The 17,526-nt window shown below is 55.4% G+C and overlaps 9 protein-coding genes across 16 annotated transcripts; 5 read left to right on the top strand and 4 right to left on the bottom strand.

Annotated features, from left to right (window-relative positions):
• Positions 1-286: 286 nt before the first annotated feature.
• KVP18_003070 (uncharacterized protein) lies at positions 287-1,780 on the bottom strand (the record flags this gene model as incomplete). 3 transcript variants are annotated; one of them, XM_067954496.1, is made up of 3 exons in its annotated part: positions 287-845; positions 874-1,738; positions 1,768-1,780. In XM_067954496.1, 3 exons carry the CDS (start codon positions 1,778-1,780, stop codon positions 287-289), a joined length of 1,437 nt encoding a protein of 478 aa, XP_067808491.1. The 3 variants fall into 3 exon arrangements, with proteins under 3 accessions (XP_067808491.1, XP_067808492.1, XP_067808493.1); XM_067954497.1 differs by lacking the exons at positions 874-1,738; positions 1,768-1,780 and having other exon boundaries at positions 287-862; XM_067954498.1 differs by lacking the exons at positions 287-845; positions 1,768-1,780 and having other exon boundaries at positions 870-1,448.
• A 131-nt stretch (positions 1,781-1,911) lies between these two features.
• Positions 1,912-3,508, top strand: KVP18_003074 (uncharacterized protein; the record flags this gene model as incomplete). 2 transcript variants are annotated; one of them, XM_067954505.1, is made up of 2 exons in its annotated part: positions 1,912-3,113; positions 3,142-3,508. In XM_067954505.1, 2 exons carry the CDS (start codon positions 1,912-1,914, stop codon positions 3,506-3,508), a joined length of 1,569 nt encoding a protein of 522 aa, XP_067808499.1. The 2 variants fall into 2 exon arrangements, with proteins under 2 accessions (XP_067808499.1, XP_067808498.1); XM_067954504.1 differs by lacking the exon at positions 3,142-3,508 and having other exon boundaries at positions 1,912-3,117.
• A 4-nt stretch (positions 3,509-3,512) lies between these two features.
• KVP18_003071 (uncharacterized protein) lies at positions 3,513-3,971 on the top strand (the record flags this gene model as incomplete). 2 transcript variants are annotated; one of them, XM_067954500.1, is made up of 1 exon in its annotated part: positions 3,513-3,971. In XM_067954500.1, one exon carries the CDS (start codon positions 3,513-3,515, stop codon positions 3,969-3,971), a length of 459 nt encoding a protein of 152 aa, XP_067808494.1. The 2 variants fall into 2 exon arrangements, with proteins under 2 accessions (XP_067808494.1, XP_067808495.1); XM_067954501.1 differs by having other exon boundaries at positions 3,531-3,971.
• A 125-nt stretch (positions 3,972-4,096) lies between these two features.
• On the top strand, positions 4,097-4,852 carry KVP18_003072 (uncharacterized protein; the record flags this gene model as incomplete). Its single annotated transcript, XM_067954502.1, has 1 exon — positions 4,097-4,852. One exon carries the CDS (start codon positions 4,097-4,099, stop codon positions 4,850-4,852), a length of 756 nt encoding a protein of 251 aa, XP_067808496.1.
• Positions 4,853-5,022: 170 nt separating this feature from the next.
• On the top strand, positions 5,023-9,936 carry KVP18_003073 (uncharacterized protein; the record flags this gene model as incomplete). Its single annotated transcript, XM_067954503.1, has 1 exon — positions 5,023-9,936. One exon carries the CDS (start codon positions 5,023-5,025, stop codon positions 9,934-9,936), a length of 4,914 nt encoding a protein of 1,637 aa, XP_067808497.1.
• Positions 9,937-10,385: 449 nt separating this feature from the next.
• Positions 10,386-11,288, top strand: KVP18_003075 (uncharacterized protein; the record flags this gene model as incomplete). Its single annotated transcript, XM_067954506.1, has 1 exon — positions 10,386-11,288. The coding sequence occupies one exon, from the start codon at positions 10,386-10,388 to the stop codon at positions 11,286-11,288; it is 903 nt and encodes a 300-aa protein (XP_067808500.1).
• A 389-nt stretch (positions 11,289-11,677) lies between these two features.
• KVP18_003069 (uncharacterized protein) lies at positions 11,678-12,808 on the bottom strand (the record flags this gene model as incomplete). Its single annotated transcript, XM_067954495.1, has 1 exon — positions 11,678-12,808. The coding sequence occupies one exon, from the start codon at positions 12,806-12,808 to the stop codon at positions 11,678-11,680; it is 1,131 nt and encodes a 376-aa protein (XP_067808490.1).
• Positions 12,809-12,823: 15 nt separating this feature from the next.
• On the bottom strand, positions 12,824-13,834 carry KVP18_003076 (uncharacterized protein; the record flags this gene model as incomplete). Of its 2 annotated transcripts, none has more annotated exons than XM_067954507.1 (1): positions 12,824-13,834. In XM_067954507.1, one exon carries the CDS (start codon positions 13,832-13,834, stop codon positions 12,824-12,826), a length of 1,011 nt encoding a protein of 336 aa, XP_067808501.1. The 2 variants fall into 2 exon arrangements, with proteins under 2 accessions (XP_067808501.1, XP_067808502.1); XM_067954508.1 differs by having other exon boundaries at positions 12,824-13,498.
• Positions 13,835-13,854: 20 nt separating this feature from the next.
• KVP18_003068 (uncharacterized protein) lies at positions 13,855-17,331 on the bottom strand (the record flags this gene model as incomplete). 3 transcript variants are annotated; one of them, XM_067954492.1, is made up of 2 exons in its annotated part: positions 13,855-17,017; positions 17,046-17,331. In XM_067954492.1, coding segments are annotated over 2 exons (3,449 nt in total), but the record flags the coding sequence as incomplete, so codon positions are not given. The 3 variants fall into 3 exon arrangements, with proteins under 3 accessions (XP_067808487.1, XP_067808489.1, XP_067808488.1); XM_067954494.1 differs by lacking the exon at positions 17,046-17,331 and having other exon boundaries at positions 13,855-16,905; XM_067954493.1 differs by lacking the exon at positions 13,855-17,017 and having other exon boundaries at positions 17,042-17,254.
• Between the last annotated feature and the right edge of the window lie 195 nt (positions 17,332-17,526).

The raw sequence follows: 17,526 nt of genomic DNA, 5'->3' as shown, positions 1-17,526 counted from the left end.
CCTTTATCGCTGTGATCCTGAGACACGCGGATGAGCAGCAGCCCGAGACCAACCACCCGTCAGAAGAGGGTGAAAACCAGCGCTTCTATACGGACGAAGGCATCGCGCCGGACGCAAACGGTCGTCTGAATCAAAAACCCTTCTGGGGTCATGATTACTGGAACGAAGTTGAACCGCAGGCAAGGCTCGACAACGGAGCCGAACCCAGAAAATGATTAAGATCCACCTGTCGTTTAGGGAAGTGCAACTTGGTCCATCCTTGTTAGGTGGATATGAGAACAAGGTTTTAACCAAAGACAAGGTCTTTTCGACACGGAGCTTCCGTCAGAAGCTGGGTATTATGACGTAGATGATCCACACAGAACGCTTTCACTAAGCTTTGCTCCAGGGGGACCCCCTTCAGGTGACACTCCACGTTGCAGAGCGTTTCGAAAAGCTGCACTGCGGCGAATTGAAAGAAGGAACTGTTCTGTTGCCAAAATGCTGAAGCTGAACCGCCCCGCGCCATCAAGTTGGGAACCGGCAGCCCCCGTTCCTCTAAAGCGTCTCCCTCGCTCCAGAACTCCATATAGGCTCGGTTGATCCACTCCAGCACGCGAGACCACTCTAATGTGGTATAGCCGATATCGGCCGCCTTGAGCACCAGTACGACCAGGGCGTCAAAGTCTTCCTCGCAATTCAAAGGGTCGAAGGTGTTGATAAGTGCACCGGAGGAGTCTGTGTGGAACTGGGGCATGACGGAAAGGGAGTACGTTGTGGAGGATGGGTCAGTCGCCAGAATGTACATGCGGATTGGTTCAGCCAGTGAATCAATGTCGATTTCCTGTGGCAGCGCGGAGCGATTGCTGCATCTCACAGGCATCAACAGCTCACGTTTTTAATAGAGAGAGTAGACAATGAGCGTGGTACGACTCAAGGTAGCTCTGGGACGTTCCACCCAGCCTGCTTACAAGGGGATGGTTGGAGGACACCAGGAAAGTATTATCACGGCCAAAATGCCCCGAATCGTGACCTAGTGCAGCAACCACCACAGCGAACTGCCGCGACACGCTGAGAAAGTCCCACACGTCCAACATCTTCAAAAGCAAGACAACGTGGTGGGTAACTAACGCAGCGTGGGCGTAGTTATGGTAGGGAACGAACCTGTAGAGACTCTGAATCGAGTCAAAAATTAAACTGAAGTTCTCGTAGGACCATTGTATGGTCGATGGTCGACTGGTGAATATTGGATGCTCTGCAACCGTGGTCAATGGTAGGTCTGAACATACTGAACAGCAGTGGCGGGTCTCAATGCCAAGGGTAACCTTCGGCTCCAGCAAATTGACGGCAAATGCACGGAACAGGGCAGGTCCAAAAGCCTCAGCCAATTGGGATGTCGGCAGCCTCCAGACACGACCTATAACTGCCCGAAACCCCAACGCCAGCCGCAGAAATCTCGAGTCGACCATGATGGACTGGTGGCAGTGGACATCAGCACGGTGGAACTGGCGCGCACAGTACGTGACAAAGGGGCGAGGTAGATCATACTTCGCTAGGTACGGAATTATTAATTCTGAGCTGGGGTTCCGCGGTAAAAGCCGCTCTTCCGCCGAGCCCAGAATTTCGTTGTCCTCCGCAGAAAGACTAAGACAATTGCTATAGGAATCGGGCAGAACAGAGCACAGATGATGGGACAGGCGCAGCCAACGGCGCAGCCGCCCTGGGGAAGACTCCTTTCGCTGCTGACACCAAGCCAGCCCTGCGTAAGGCTTGCTCACTGGAACTCACACTCTGCGCCCATGTTCAGAAAGCTGGATCTCCTCCTAGAAAAAGCAGTTTGCGTCGGTGAGAACGTTCTCGGAGATACGTCATCAGCATTGAGAGTAAGCCGCACAGACAAGCGGCCCATTCAACAAATCGACGAATTGGGATATGGTCACCATTGAGAAGGTGCACCCGGTGGTATTGTCGGCCGGATGCCCGCCCACGCCTCTATCTGACGTGCAGTTTCAGCGGCACTCAGGCACGTGGCGCAGAGAGCGACTGGCTGTAGGACACGGGTCGTCTGTTCTCATTCTCGGTGTCGCTGACCTCGCCACGACGCAGCCCTGCGACTCCATTGCTTCCGCATTTTTAACTCCCCCCGTAAAAACAGCACTCACCCGCTCGGAGTGGGCGGAGCACTACACAAGGAGACAGGCCAGCATCCAGAGTCAGAACCCGACAAGTATAACTTGCTTAGCGACTCTGGAGGGCCACGCGCCTCAGTGGGTGCTTGGCATTCGATGGAGTGGCCTAGGACAGCTGGCTTCATTCGACTCCAATAAAGTTCTCATCTGGGACATGCAATCTGACAAACCGGCTAAAAGATTGGGACACAAGGGGACCGTGGACCTGGAGTGCTGGCAGACGTCTAGGCGGCTGCTGGAGGTTTCAAGTCAGGAGTTCTTTGATTGCGCCTGGTTCAGTGAGGACTACTTGTTGACTGGCGGAATTCGATGGCTTAAGCTGTGGAATGCTCAGACTGGTAGGTGTGAAGCGTCCAAGGAACTTCTTAGGGGAACTATCGTGAAGGGAGTCGCCTGCCACCAGAACCGCGTTTGCTGCGTTACCGACGAGCCGTGGGTTGGCGTCTTCCAGCTGACTCAATGTAATGGTGAGTGGCAATGGGTGTCCGAGTGGAGCGGCTGCTCGTTGATTAAAGACAAGCTACTAGACAGCATCCGCCCCAGTTTTGACCCTACTGGACAAATGGTCGCCCTTCCTGGAGGCTGCTCCAGAAGCTCTTACTTTGGAGTCGGCCTGAAGCTGTGGGACCTGGCCAAAACGGACCCTTACCGATTTCGAGGCCACCAAAGTAAAGTGAATATGGCAAGTATGGCGTCCGACTTGTTTTGGTTCGTGCCTGCCTGCTACAATGGCTTGGCAGATTCGGTCGCGTGCCCTGATGGCGTGTCTGTGACTGGAATGGACGTTGTGTGTGCGAAGCTCGTAGAGGGTCTGGACGCGACATGGCCTCGGTTCTCGTTCTACTTGCAGGCGTCGTTGGATGGGTGTATTTCTCTGTGGCAAGTGCATACGCAACCACAGTCCCCGACGTTAGAGGCCACATGCGCCTTTGTGTTGCGACCTGGGTAGGCCTCGCAGTTGAGTTTCATCCAGAGTCCTTGACGAGCAGGCTATGGTTTCGGGTGTGTCCTTCTCCCCAGGCTGCGCGGCAATCGCCGTCTCGAGCACGGACGGATCCCTCACCCTCATCAGACTCGCAAAGACAGAGTTCCCTGGGATTCAAATACCTTCTGGTTCAGGAGGCGGAGTGGAACCTGCGGACTGGACAGTACCCGCGGCAGCGCCCGAATCTGAGGAGGCTCCACTGACGATCCTCCAGCCGAAGTCGAAGAAGAAGCCCGCTGCAAAAGTTACCGACCAGAGCAGCCCAACACGACTGATTCCTCGACCTAAGCGGCCTCGTTCGCCTGACAAAGTGGCGAAGACCAAGAAGCAGCGGACAAACTCACCTGGCAAATAAGGAAATGTGCGTGCTACTTAACATGAACGAACTGCTGCAACACTGGATTCGCTGCGCGCAGGCGGAGGAGTTGGACGAGGCGGACTGGTTCGTGCTTAACGGTATGCCGGGGTTGGTCTCTTCGTCGCCTGAAGAGGCTTCTGGTGTCCTGCGTTCTGGGATCCTCATTGGTCTCGAAAGCGCTGCTGATAGAGGTGTCACCGCGGCGCTAGCTCTCTCGCTGGAGGCGGCGCTGGATTCTCTTAAACCGCTAAGCCCTTTGAGAGACTTCGTCGACACTTGTTCAGCTTTACTGCTGGCGGTGCCACTTGTCGAACTGGGTGGTCTCACTGGCACAATGACATCTCTTCTGAATCTAACGGATGCAGCAGACCCTGGGTCCAGCACAGAGTCTCTGATCAAAGTGATCCGCGCTGCCTCCTTGAATCACGAGCTGTTGGATGCAGCAGCTAGACTAACCTGATTCTGTGTGGGAATTCCCGGATTGCGCTTGTGTGTGCACATCTTATGCCGTCCCGGACAAGCTGCGCCTTCTGTCGACAGAGCCTACCTGTTGTCTCCAGCAAGCCTGTCTGGCACCAACACCCGATGTGGCCTGACGACAAGATATGCGAAGCTTGCGTAGATCGTGGAATGTGCCTCGCCTGTGAGAGACGCTCTGACGTGGCTGTCTGCCCTCGGTGCATGTCTGCGAACCCTGTCGTGTCCCTGGATAAGGCGGACGTCGACTTGGCGCTGAGCGTTATCTGTTTCTACATGGACATATCTGAGCAAGACCACATCTTGCGTGGCATTCCTATAAACATGGTCGATGATCCTTCACCTGGAGGGCACACATACGGGGTCACCACTGCAAAGAAAGTCCGCATCGTGAACAGGCAGGTGCTGTGGGGACCGGAGGCCAAGGCGAGGAAACTGGTGCTCAATATCCGCCTGCGCAAGGGCCTGCCCCGAGTCCTGACGGTCGCTTTCCTTGCTCACGAGTACGTGCACGCCTTCCTGCACCTGCGCCGATTTTCCGAAGGGCGCAAGCTGAACATGCCTGGATCGCTGGAGGAGGGCATTTGCCATGTCATATTCCTCAGCTGCTTAAGCGCGCAGAAAGCGGAACTCGCCCCGACGTCGTGGGCCCACAAGGTTGTCGATTTCTGGCAACGAAAGATACTATTCGGCGAGTCCTGCGGCGAGCTGCTAAGGGTCATGATCTACTTGCTGCATTCAGTGGACATCAAGCAACTTCAGTCCTTAGAGGAAGCCAGGGAAGTGCTTTCCCGGTCGAGCAACACATGGCCATTTCTCCTCTCGCAAGTTGTAGCTGGGAAAAAACTGAGCCAGGTGTGGTGAATTCGGTGATTTCATGATTGTTGCTGAACTCAAGTCTTCTCTGCTAGATAAACTGGCCGTCGCTGGCATCAGAGGCGCTCCTGTGGGGGTACTGTTGGATTCCGTTCCTCCAAGAATAAAAGTGAGGCTCGGATCGGCACTGCACGCAGGATTTTATTTTCTCCTACTTAATGGAGCATGGGGACGTGAAGTTGGTCATCCCTAGCCAGACGCTGCAGTCGAGCTCATCCGATCCGAGGTGGGCTCTGTGGGATCCGAACCTGATAGGACACCAGGATATTTCTGCCAGATCTGTCTCGTTCGACTCCGTCCCTGAGGATGCCCTTTTTGTACCCTCTCCTGAACTCATCCTTTCCGGCCTTTCCATGCAACTCCACTCTGAAATCAGACTTCCTTCGCGCTTAGCTGTCTTGTCCATCGTGGCGTCATGCGAGTACGAAGGCTGCTGGCAGACAGACCTTTGCCAGATATTGAGACTCCCTCCAAAATCCGTATTCCAGCACATCAAACCTTTGTATGACTTCGACTGCGTGGTCAAGTTCCACCTCCCTTTACCGAAAGCAAAGCGCACTAGCTCCTCCCTGTCCGCCTCCGGTATTGTTTGGCTGGCGCAGTATTTTGACATGTCTAAGATCCCCAAGAACATCAGTCAGCTCATCCACACGCAGCAGATAAAACCCTTGGCCGCTAAAGTCGTGAATCTGGTGCGCCTCCAGAAGAACAAAATCGTGCTAGAGAAGGACCTTCGTGCCTACTGCCTTTCATTCTTCATGCCTGCGGATTCGCCGCAGTACTCCTGCTCGGTGAAAACCGCGTCCAGGCTATACAGCAAAGTTCGAAACCAGATCCTACATGCTGGGGAACTCACGCGGACCAAGGCATGGTGCCCTCAGACACAGAAGTTCGAGTCATGTTTGGCCGACCGTGACGAGGCGTCTAATGTGCAGAGGACGACGCTTCCGCCCCGAGAGCCTGAGGACAATGATGAGGACAACAACGTGAATCCGCGCGAGGTTATCGAGCTGAACCTCGTCAACGGCACTAGAGACGTTCCGCTGGTGCAGCAAGTGCTGTGTCTCATTCAGGCCGCCGGAACCAAGGGCGTGGTGACCCCGACAGTGTGCCATGTTCTCGGCTACCCCCCAAAGCCTCTCTGGCGCATTCTGTCGTCGCTGGAGGCGTCGGATTACATAGCCAAAAGACCCGAGAGACGGGGGAAGTTCCTAATGTATCGTTACTTCCTCGCCGACAAGGTGCCGCCCCCGACACCTGCCTTGGTGCAGGTAGCCGGCACGAAGAAGAGGCCTCCCACAGAGCTGTTCTCGCGGCGTGCTGCTTCTGTCATAGAGTGGGTTGAAGAGTGCCGATGCTGCAACATCCCAGACATAGCCAAGCTGATTGCCCGCCACGAAAACAGTCCGGCGGGCCCCGACCGGCGAACAATTCTACGACTCATGCACGCCGTTTGCGAGTCCGAACCCCGCGTCGCATCTGGATCGCTGGAAATCGGTACACGCCGCACCCAACAGATTTCCTTCTTCTACTGGAAGGATGCCTTCGAGAACGAGGCTTCGGCTGGCAGCTTTCTTCGGCGGGCCATGGCCGAGAAGCGCAGCGAAGGATGCCGACAGGCCATTCGCCGCCAGCAGCAAGCGCTGGAGTCCTTCACTTCTCACCCCAAACGAAAAGCCATCGAGGACATGAACAACCAAGTTTCTCGGTGGATGGGTTCCGTCGACAAGAACCCCGTCACTCGATTCACCGCGGACCACGTCAGCTTCACTGACCTGGAGGTGGACCGCAACACCCTGCCGCAACGCCGCCGGCCAGTAATGTTCGACCAGAAAGTGCTCATCCACTACGGATATGTCAGCCCCATAATGATCCGGGTGGAACTTCTGCATCGTCACGTGTTTTCGTTGGTGGAGCAGGACTCGGAGCGCCTTAGCACCACAACAATACTGAACTGTTTTCCATTGGAACTGTACCTTCGAGTTGTGGGCTGCGGCTACCAAATGGATTTCTTGACCCGATATCTGGTGTCAGAGGAATCACTCCTCATAAAAGACCTCGAGGAGTCCATCTACAACACTCTTTTATCCGGGCGCGCTTCGAAGCGGTCCGCGATACAGTGTCTGAGTCATCTGCTGAGTAAGCTACGTATTATGGGGCTAGTGGAACCCGAAGAGGAGGACACATGGATGATCCTGAGGGAGGTCCAACTTCACGACTTAACAGGCCGGGCTCCTCCAACCGATTTAACCTTTCCCAAGGAAATCGACCTCTACTGGAGAGAGCTGCCTCGCCGAGTGGATAAGTGGATCGAAAAGAACAGCTCAACGAAGAAGGGTTCGTTGCCGGAGGGATTGCCGCTGAGAGACGCTTTCTGCAAGAAGAATTGGAAGGGACAGCTTCTGCTCACTCCTGTGCTGCGATACGAGTTGGAGGCCTACGCCAAGTCTATTATCGCTCGGTTCTCTCCGGAGGCGGAGTCTGTGTCCACTGACATCGTGCTCAACCCACAGTCAGCGGAGGTGCAGCAGGTGGCCTCCCAGCTACGTATCCCAAGCGACGTCGTCATCAAGTTCCTCCTGAGATACTTCCACACAAGTAGAGAGGGTCGCGCAGTGCTTTCTGGACGCCGAGGAGTCATTCTGCACACGACTAGAGACCTGAAGTACCGGTGTCACCTCTGCGGAAGTCTGTACGCTCAGAGGCCTGCGATAGTCCTCCACTACCATAACGTCCACCAGATGGCCTTGCCGTCCTCGAACGAGCTGTACTTCCTTCCTGAGGAGCTGAAGCGACACCACAACACGGCCAGAATAAAGGACGTCTCCTCGTTGTCAGGCGTGTCTGTCGTCCGTCCTCGGCGGAGTACTCGGCAGGGGCGTCGTCGGTCACCCCCGCCCGCCGCTACGCCTGTGATCTCCACTGCTGATGGTCTCCGCCGCGAGGACGAGCTAGGATTGCTGGGCATTTGCATCGTAGCTGAGAGACTTCTGGTCGCGGAGGAGATCTTCCGGTTCGCCCGTAAATACAGTGGCCAGGTGCAGTGGTCGTACGCCCCTCGAGCCCTTTTCGGGCGGCTCCCAAACTGCGCCCCGGCAGTAACCCACCCGCTTATGCAGCTGGCCGCGTTGCTAGGAAGCGAACGTTATGGCTCCGCCGAGCACATGCGCTCTCTCTTGGTGAGCGTTTTAAGTCAGGACAGAAGACACGTGAATGGCCGCTTCCTGAAGTGCCTCCGCCGTGTCAACCCCGAGGACTTCGCGAGCGCCGTCGCAGCCGGCGACGTACCGCCGGTGCTACATGCGCGCGTGGCCCTTACGATGGTCATGGGTCGATCTATTGACAGTGGCGACTGGCTAGAACGGTCGTTTGTGCAGCTGCGGGTCCTTCTGAAGATGATAATCCTATCACCCACGTGGTGCTGTGGGCACTCATTTGCTTCTGCGCCGTACCTCCGGGATGCCAGATGCAAAACCTTGCTCAACTACTGGAACCGCCAAGGATGGGTTGTACAAACCAAGAGCACCTCTACGGACCCATCTCGCCGCCGTTATGCCCTGTCAAAGACTGGGTGCCTTTCATTGTTAGGTCGCACACGACAGCTGGCATTACTGAGGAGTGCGTTGGCAGTGATTGAAGAAGAGGAGGGTGTGTCTTCGGAGTTCTTCGTGTGCGATACATCTCTAGAAACCTTCGATGACCAACGTACGGCGGCTGACGCCCTCACAGGCCCTGACGCCCTCCGATTGCTGGAAGGTCTGCATCGACTACACCTAAATGTGGAATGGATCGATGGAGGAGACGATGAGATGACCGCCTCCGCAGACTGGGATGGAGAGAAGCTAGACGGCGGAGTCGAGACTCACTTATCTAGGTTGCAGAAGGATCTACTTCACGTGAAGAACATCACAGTCTCGAAGAGGGCTCCTAGCGCGCGCGCCTTTCAGATTTTTGGCCAGGCTATGCACCCTGCGTCTCGTCACATCGCGACGGCTCCTCCTGCCACATTGCAGCTTCGCATAGAGACCGAGAACACGGAACCCTTCAGTTTACCTTTTTCCTTTGACGTGGAAATGGTGGGCGCGCCGCGTTTTGAGCCTCACGACGCCGTTGACATCGTCGCAGCGCCAATACCTCTTCCGGAGCCCCGCCGTGCCAAACGTGTGAAGCTGGACGTGGCCGCCGCTTTGAGCGCGCACACTGGTTCGTCGATGCCGGGTTGGCTGCTGGGTTCTCTGGAGCCGGTGCTGAAGGTGATGGCGGGACATGTAGACGGGCTACGATTCCGCGAGCTTCAAATGTGGGCGCGGGAGAGCCTGCCTGAAGTGAGCATCTGCTGTTGCCACGCGCCACCACCGTTCCCAGAGATTGAATGTGGACCCCCGTTAGCTCGTCTGCTGGCGTGGTCTCGGTCCGGTTTAGAAGCGGTGATGCTACTTTTGGAAGCCTTCCAGCTGGTCGTTCGGCTTCCCGCGTTAGACGACTGGGCTTTCATGTTGGCACAGGACGCCAGTGACTACGTGGTGGATGTCAAGCCGGTGGTCGGATGGATCCAGAACGATGCGTCTTCGCCGTCAGACGCGCCTGGTCTGGCGGAATCCGAGGCGTGCGGCCTGCAACAGCAGTTTGACGAGGTCGCCTCGCGGCGCCCAACCACCGTACCTGTGCGGCTATGGGAACTGGGCGCTCCACTCCAGGACGCTAGCTTGCTGGCTATACAGGACCAGCTGATACGAGATCTGGGGTTCCCCGCTCTACCTGCTGGTAAGGCTCCCTGTTCTGTCTTTCTGCGTATGGACGGCCGTTTGAACCAGCCCCTGGTTGAGAAGACGTTGACCAGCGTGTACTGCTTACTTCGGGCCAACCCGAAGCTCGATGCAGTCGAGGTGCACAGAAGGCTGCCCCTGTTGGACTACGTGGAGGTGGAATGGATGTTGCGGTCCATGGCGGAGCATCGCGTACTCCTGGTGAGTGCTCTTAAGCCCGACGACCCTGATGACTGGACGATACGAGCCAACCTCAGCGTTTGCGGGGGGCAGCGACGAGTATACACCGCCAGACCACTGATGTGATCCCAGAGAACTGAGATGGCGTGTTCCGTGATGTGGCATTGAGTGTTACGTACAAAACGTGTACTACTTGCGTCTTAATCTTTCGGATCGTCGAAGAGGCCCTTTAACCGCATTGCGAGGTCGGCGTCTAGGTCGGCGGCTGCAAACCTTCAACAAAGTCTTCTGAATTTGTTTGCGTCGACGGAAGGCCAGAACTGGGTCATTCCGATGTTCGGTTCTCACCCACAAGCACGGCAGCTAGAATAGCATACGCCACGCGGGCTTGCACCATGAAAGATGCAAGTCGTTGCACGTTACCTTGCATGTCGTATTGCACACAGTTTACGCACACAAGCTCGCCAGTCCCTTAGATTAATTGGCAGTATTTGTGACGTGAAATGTGTTTACGCAAGATATATTCAGCACGTCGCATTGTGAGTTAATCGCTGTCTCTTGTTTTTGTGTCATTAATGGACGAGGAAACGTCGATTACTTGGTTCGTCGATGACCAGGTCGCTGACAAAGACGCCACAGAAGCCCTCGAGGAGAATTTGCGACGGGTGGAAGAGAAGAAAGCTGAAAAATGGTGGGCGGGAGAAGACATTCCAAGCGACGATTCCTCTGCTGATCCGATCGAAATGCTCGACGAAAGCCAACTGCACCAGCTTGCTGACAAGGTAGTTCGCGACTTTTCCATCAACGCGACGCTCTTCGAACCGCTTAAGCTTAAATCCTTGTCCAGCGAGAGACCTGTGGTGTTCCTAAGCTTCCGAGTCAACCACCAGGAGATGCTGCCAGTAGAGATCACACTATTCAGTGACATTGTACCCTACACAGCCGAGAATTTCCGTCGTCTGTGCACTGGGGAGTCGACCGACGCTAGAACAGGTCAAGTGCTCTCCTACAGGGGGACATCCGTTTTATTCTGCATTCCAAGATTCATTATTCAAGCTGGTGATACTACCAATGACGACGGCACCGGAGGCCAGTCCGCGCTCGGACGCCCCTACCTGGATGCCGAGAACTACCTAGTCAAGCACTATCGAGCTGGCATCGTGGGTATGTGCACGAGCTGCAACGACAACTCCATCGCGTCACAATTTTACATCACTTGCGCTCCGGCACCGTGGCTGGACGGGCGAAACGTGGCTGTCGGCTACGTCAGTGGGGGCCAGCGGGAACTGGCGGACATTGAGCGTTGGGGCACTGGTATTGGCAAACCGGCCTGCGATATCGCGATCTGCAACAGTGGAGAGATCGAAATACAGACTGGCAAACGCGTCTTCGTGTACTCGCAGTGGAATAAGCACGTCCCAAGCGAGAACGTCGAATACCAGCATGGTTCCTTCGTCACGGACGATACAGACTACTAAGGTGAGATCTGTTTCTTGGTGACGCCGGACTTTAGACGGCTGATGCTCTTCTGTGCTCTGTATGCTTGAAGCAGTCTGGTGGTGCCCTCCACGAGATCCATTACCTCGTTCGTCTGCTTCGGAACCTCAATGGCTACTCACTGTCCGATCCTGCGCCGCAGCGACTTCCCTATGAACATCGACTAGGTTCTGCCAGTCTTCGCTGTTGTCTGATTGCCGCGCTCGAAGCGCTCTGGTACGCTGCTCTCTCAAGACTTGTCCTACTCTGGGTGTGTTGCGCCACAATCGGCCTACAAGTCGTCGTTAGGCTCCTGGATGTCGAGATGGAGAATCATGTTGCTGTCACACAAAATCCAGAGCAGTAACAACGCGCGTGACATTTATGTAACTTAGAAACGGCGGGTGCGCGTGCGGTCTTGCTGAAGCTTGCTTCTGAGAGGCCGCTGCAGAGTGGCGGCAGCAGTCTTCTGTGAGGCCGGAGGTGGGGGTGGAGGGAGAGAGTCCTCGATAAAACTCACCCTTGAAGACCTGGAGAATTGGGGTCTCAGTATCCGCTCAGCGCACATTGGGGCTTGGTTGGAATTAGTAACAGAGATGCTCTTCACATCTTCATTGAAACAGACGGTCTTAATCTTAGACCACGATGCCGTCGAGCTTTTCGTGTGGATCGGCCTGTCTGCAGAGCTCTCGCTGACCTCTCGAGGCGACCTTCTGAAGGAAAGTCTCGTTGGTAGTATTAACCTCGCTCGTCTACGCCTTACTGGTAGTGTCACTGTCTTTTCATGAGAGCACGGGGTCTGTGCTTGAGTAGATATCTCAGGGAGCAACCCCATAAGGGGGGCTTCGGAGCCGGCTGGGGTTGCAATGCCAGCTGAGCCTTCGGTGGGAGCTGGGGTCATTTTCCCAGTTGAGGCTTCGGCGGGGGGTGCTTTCTCGGTTGAACGCTTCAAAGGCGACATCGCAGCGGAATTGTCGACGGGAATAGATTTCGTGATGGACCTGTCAGACAGGGTCGGGCTCAGTGTCCTAATGGAGTGTACGGATCCCTTGGTGACTGAAGAAGTCGGAAAAGGGGCATTCACAATAGGCGGGCCCGGTGACTCCATAGACACGTCCCCAACGTCTGCTGGTAGGTGATATATGCATGGTGGCTTCTCATCAACGACCGTGTCACCGCTGAAGGGTTGCTCCTCTGCAGCAGTAAGCTTTGGTGTTGTGAGTGAGTCATCTGCAGCAGTAAGCTTTGGCGTTGTGAGTGAGTCCAAGGGAGACGAAAAAACTTCAGCCTGCGGTTTTATAGGCGGCGAACCCTCAATAATTATATCGCCCCTTGTGGACGACGGCTTCACCCGGGGAGAGTTCGAACCTGGCTCGAACATGGCTGCAGTCAGCCGCATGGAGCGAGGAGAGTGAGCCAACACCCTCTCGACGTCGACCATCCTGATTTCCGTCTCTTCTCCCCACTGAACCACCAGCGCCGCCAATTGGGTTGGCTGGCAGCAAGGGAACAAGTGCCACATACGAAAATAGAGTCATTACACGACCTGTAGCTCAGCTGGCAACACGTGCTGCTTCATCGAGAACATCTCCTTGTAAACAGCCATGACCGCGACCAGCGTCGTCTTGGCGATACCCGCGATGTCCTGCGGGTCCAGCCGCACGTGTTTCAGCTGGCACACAAAGTAGATTGCGCCGGCCGCGATGGCGTTGGGGCGGTGCTGGCGGCCCAGGTTGGGTTCGGACCGCTGGGCGATATGCTCGGCGAGGGTGCAGAGCCCAGGAGAAATCTGTAGACCAGCGCAGAAGCGCGGTAAGAATTCGGAGGCCGAGAAGTGACTGGGGTTGTTTTTTCTTCGTTGAGGCAGAAGCTTCTTGAGTCGGTTAGTGGCCTTGCCAAGCTCTTTCTCTGTGAATGTCCGATCGAAGCCTACTAACTCCTTTAGGGTTTTCTGGATCCCTTCTTCTCGGCATGCCAGGTAAACTACACCGAGCATATAGAGTGGACCCGTCCGGTTTTTGAGAGCATCTTCCGTCTGCAAGTCTTTGACTATCTCCTTGCACCGCTCCACGACGTTTTCTCTCAGGTTGAACGTGTCAGCTATCAAGCGCAGATTCTGAAAAGCGGCCTTCAACTGTCGATCACTGCTGCTGAGGGCGGTGGCCATCTCATGCACCATCATGAGCTTCTGGTACTTGGAGTCTCCAGACATCATGCTGGTCCCCTGGACACCATCCGATAGCCAAAGATCGCTCGGCCCGCCAACTCGTGAGCGGTCTCCCCCCGACCCACCATCAGAGTTCGAAAAAGAACGCCACTCTTGCTCCTCCGACATGACCCGGGACTCTACCACAAGCCCACATGCACTGCAGAGTTCGTCGCCTGAATGGCTATCGTAGATGACGATGGACTCCCCATGACAATTTGGACACTCCTTGCTCCGACGAGTCGAAGCGAACACATTAAGCCGCTGCAAGGTTCCCTGGCTGCCGACAGCCGCGCTATCGGAGTCGGGTACCTGTGTAGCGGCAGATAAGTTATGAGCCATCGAGATTTGCCGATTTTCGTTTACACTGCTAAGCGCGCTCTACAAGCGGCTCTAATGATATCGTCAACTCTGTCTCGAACGAAGTCGAAACGATAAGACTTGTAGACGGCCCACCCTGGATAGTCTGGCGACGCCTCACGCGGGATGCTCAATTGGTGCAGGCCGCACAATATCCTCGCGAGCATTGTAGGAGTGATGAAATGGCCACTTGAAGCGAGTCCTCTCTCGAATGTGATGTCCACAACTTCTTCAGCCGCGTAGTCCCCCTCCCAAATCGGGCCGAAGGCTTTCGATATGGACGGAATCGACCACGCCATGGGGTTCCGTTTCAGTCTCATGATCAGGGTCTCGACGGTGCTCGTGAAACGGATCTCTTCATCATCCGAGAGGTGGAATATATTCCGGTTCCACATAGACCGTAACCTCCGAAATTCATCAGCAGACCAGAGTTTCGCTGATGGCAGACTCTCTCTGTCACGATCCCACAGAAAATAGTCCTCACATGCAGTCCTGAAATGCTCTGCATCTCCTTCGACCGCTTTCAGCAAAGATAAACAACAGGCATCCAAGCGATTCACCTGCACCCGCTGCTGCCGCTCCAGCAGTTCCTTGACAGACCCAGCAGTAGTTTCCGCCATGTCGTCCCATACAGTAGACTGTTCGTAAGAATGGTCGTAGCACGAGGTGAACAGCACGACGGAGCCCTTAGAGCTGGTCATCGAAGTGTCTCGTGAGCAGGTCACGCCACCTTGGTGAAGGCAGTACGCCTCCAATGCGTCTTCCAGCCTCCCGATGTCCACTTGCAGACCGTACTGTCGGAGCAGTTTCAGGTAGTCAACCGTGTAGGTACCGCAGTTTTTGCGGCGAGAGATGTACGGCTGAAGAAACTTGAGCAGGGATGACTGCTCCGCTAGGGATTCGAAAGGCTCTGAAAAGAACCGAAGTTCGACTGCTGAGTGCGTTAAAACGCGCGCCGACAAGGGCCAGAGGGTGCATGTGGTGCTGACTGTTGGAATATCTCCGGCGGGCATGAGCGCCGCACTGGTGAAGTCGAATCTGCGCACACGGACTGACTGCTGCATTGAGGAGTCCCGTTGGAAAATGCGATTCAGGTGGACCATCAGCACCTCCTGCTCCTCGTACTGTCGGGACTTCACCAGGTGCGACAGTTGAGGTCTGGAAAACCAAACCACCGTCTCCTTCACCCCGTACTCTCTCTCCCGTCTGTATCCCTGAGGCGTGTCACGACCGTGATCCTTGAGGCGACCCAAGGTGCGCATGACGAAGTGCAACATGACTCTAGTAGCCGTGAAGTCCGGGGACGACCCAGCAACCTGCTGGAACCGAGCTTGGTAGTCTCGATCGCGAACCACGCAATGGTACAACCCTCTTGTCTGACCGTTGCGGTTGCATCTGCCAGATTCCTGAATAAGCTGCTCCAATGACCCTGGCATGTTTGCATGAACCACGCCGTCCACATCTTGTTTGTCAATGCCCATTCCCAACGCCATTGTGGCCACCATAATTGGGATCTGATCGTTCATGAAACCGTTCAGTATTCGAGTCTTCTCGGCATCTGGTAGTCCTGAGTGAAAGGTGCACACACCTCTGTCGGACCCAAACTGCCTCTTGAGAGCCAGACTGGTCTGTTCAGCCTCCCGCTTCGTCCACGTGTAGACCAAACAGGACTTGAGGCATTTCCACTGCCTGAAGAGGTGTCGCAGGCTACTCAGTCCGTCTGAGGTTTCGTCCTCATACCGTATGTGTCTTTCGTTGACGGTTCCTGGTCGTTTGGCGCCCACGTACCCAAACGAGTACTTCAGATCGGGTCTCAAAACCTGAGAGATTGGCTGGATCACCTGCGATTCCATATCAAAGCAGCCGCGCACGGCGTCCTGCATCCACGTTACTGTTGCTCTGGAAGCTGTGGCCGTCAAACAGAGGAGTCGCCTGCACCCTAGATCCATGACTAAGCGCAGTACATCAAGGTATGCAGGCCGAAAGGAGTGGCCCCACTCCGCGACACAATGCGCTTCGTCCAAGACTGTCAGCCCCACTGGCCGCGCGGTGGGTGCCGCCAGCGCTGTGGACAGCGAACTACGGTGCAGTTGTTCTGGCGTCGTCAGCAGGACGTCCACCTGCCCGTTAGCCAGCGCTTGGTAGACGTACTTCCGGTGCGCGAAGGACACCGTTCCATCTACGCGGGCGGCCCGTAGAGGCGCTGGTATCTTTTGGAGTTGATCCTGCAAGAGGGAGATTGTGGGGCAAACAACGAGTGTCAACGAGCGCAGCATTCGAGAACACACGTGGTACACCAGCGACTTGCCGTGGCCTGTGGGCAGGACTACGATCGTAGCCGAGGCGTCAGCGCCCACGACGGACCGAACAGCGTCTAGTTGGCCTTCTCTGAAGGCCTTCAAACCCATATCTTCCAACGCGTCATCCGCGGAGTCACAAGGACAAGGTGTGGTGGAGTTCTCGACGGATGCCATCAACGCTGGCGAGACGACGTCTTGAAGAGCACTTTCGGGTCCAGTCAACAAGAATTTCCTCAAGTGGAGACTAGTCCGGGTTTGCTCAAGGTTGCGCCTTCGAGACCGATCCTTCATCAGTCCCCCAGAGACGTCAGCCTCGTTCTCAAGGTTCTCCATGTGTTCATAGTAGATCCTCTTGCGTTGCTTCCCCTTTTCAATCATGTCTGCCATGTTCTTTTTGGACTTGTATCTACCTGTTGTCTTGGGTTTGGGTCCCATCAACTCCAGAGCTCCGATTTGCTTGATCTTTGGCATGGGTGGAAGGGGCTCAGGCTTATCAACGTTGTCAAGCGAGGGGAAGTAGCTGAACGGCGAGGGCTCGGTGGCAGAATTATCCCCAAGGGCGCGCCTCTTACTCGGCGGTAGCAGCAGATCGGGTCGATGCTCCTTCCGCCACTCTCTCAACCGTTCATCCAAGGAGGGCTTCTCGGGTTCTGGCGGAGGTGGATTATGGATGAAACAGTTGATCCCAGTATCGCACCAACACTGGTGAGGCCGTCGAGCCGGTTCCCATTTTGCAGACTCCTTCTGGTCCATCTCTCGTGCCAGCGTCCAGATCCGCTTGTCAAACTCCTTTGCTTCCCACTCACTCGAGTTACGAAGGCAAGCTCCTCTGGTGCATGTCTCACCCTTGTATATCGGCCGCTCACTGAGTAAAAGGGCCTCCAGAAGATTACCTAGCAGCGTTCCAGTAGAAAGTCCACAAAGCCGTCAACTTCAGCGAAGTAACGATGTTCTCCAAAGCCTCGTCCAGATCATACCTCGACAAGTGGAACTCTATGGACTCCTCAACAGCAATCACGAGCCAATGTGCGAAATAGATGCCGATCTTGGGAAGGGTACGGGTGCATCGGACAAGTTCATCGGGGTACTCCAACTTCAGCATTTTTAACTCCAATGTAAGAGTGTCCCAGTAGTCAATTGGATCCGTCTGGTCCTCTTCACTTTCTGTCCAAGTGCTCTCTGAGTCGGACTGTCCCGCTGAAGTCTTTTGTTGTGTAAGGCTTATGGGCTTTGCAGTCTGCAGTGAGAGCCAGTTTTCTTTGTCCCCATCCGGATTTCGTGGAGACACAGGTCGTGAAACGGAAAAAAAGTCGTCGTCACCCCACCTGCTGTCAGAGCAGGGGGCTGGTGTAAACGCTATAGGAGGCGTTCGTC

The sequence above is a fragment of a genome (assembly GCF_019968955.1).
Source record: "MAG: Porospora cf. gigantea A chromosome Unknown PgA_NODE_458_length_17526_cov_345.93, whole genome shotgun sequence".
NCBI classification, from domain to species: domain Eukaryota; phylum Apicomplexa; class Conoidasida; order Eugregarinorida; family Porosporidae; genus Porospora; species Porospora cf. gigantea A.
The sequence above is the reverse complement of the archived record's forward strand: the minus strand, read 5'-3'. Positions and strand labels throughout refer to the sequence as shown.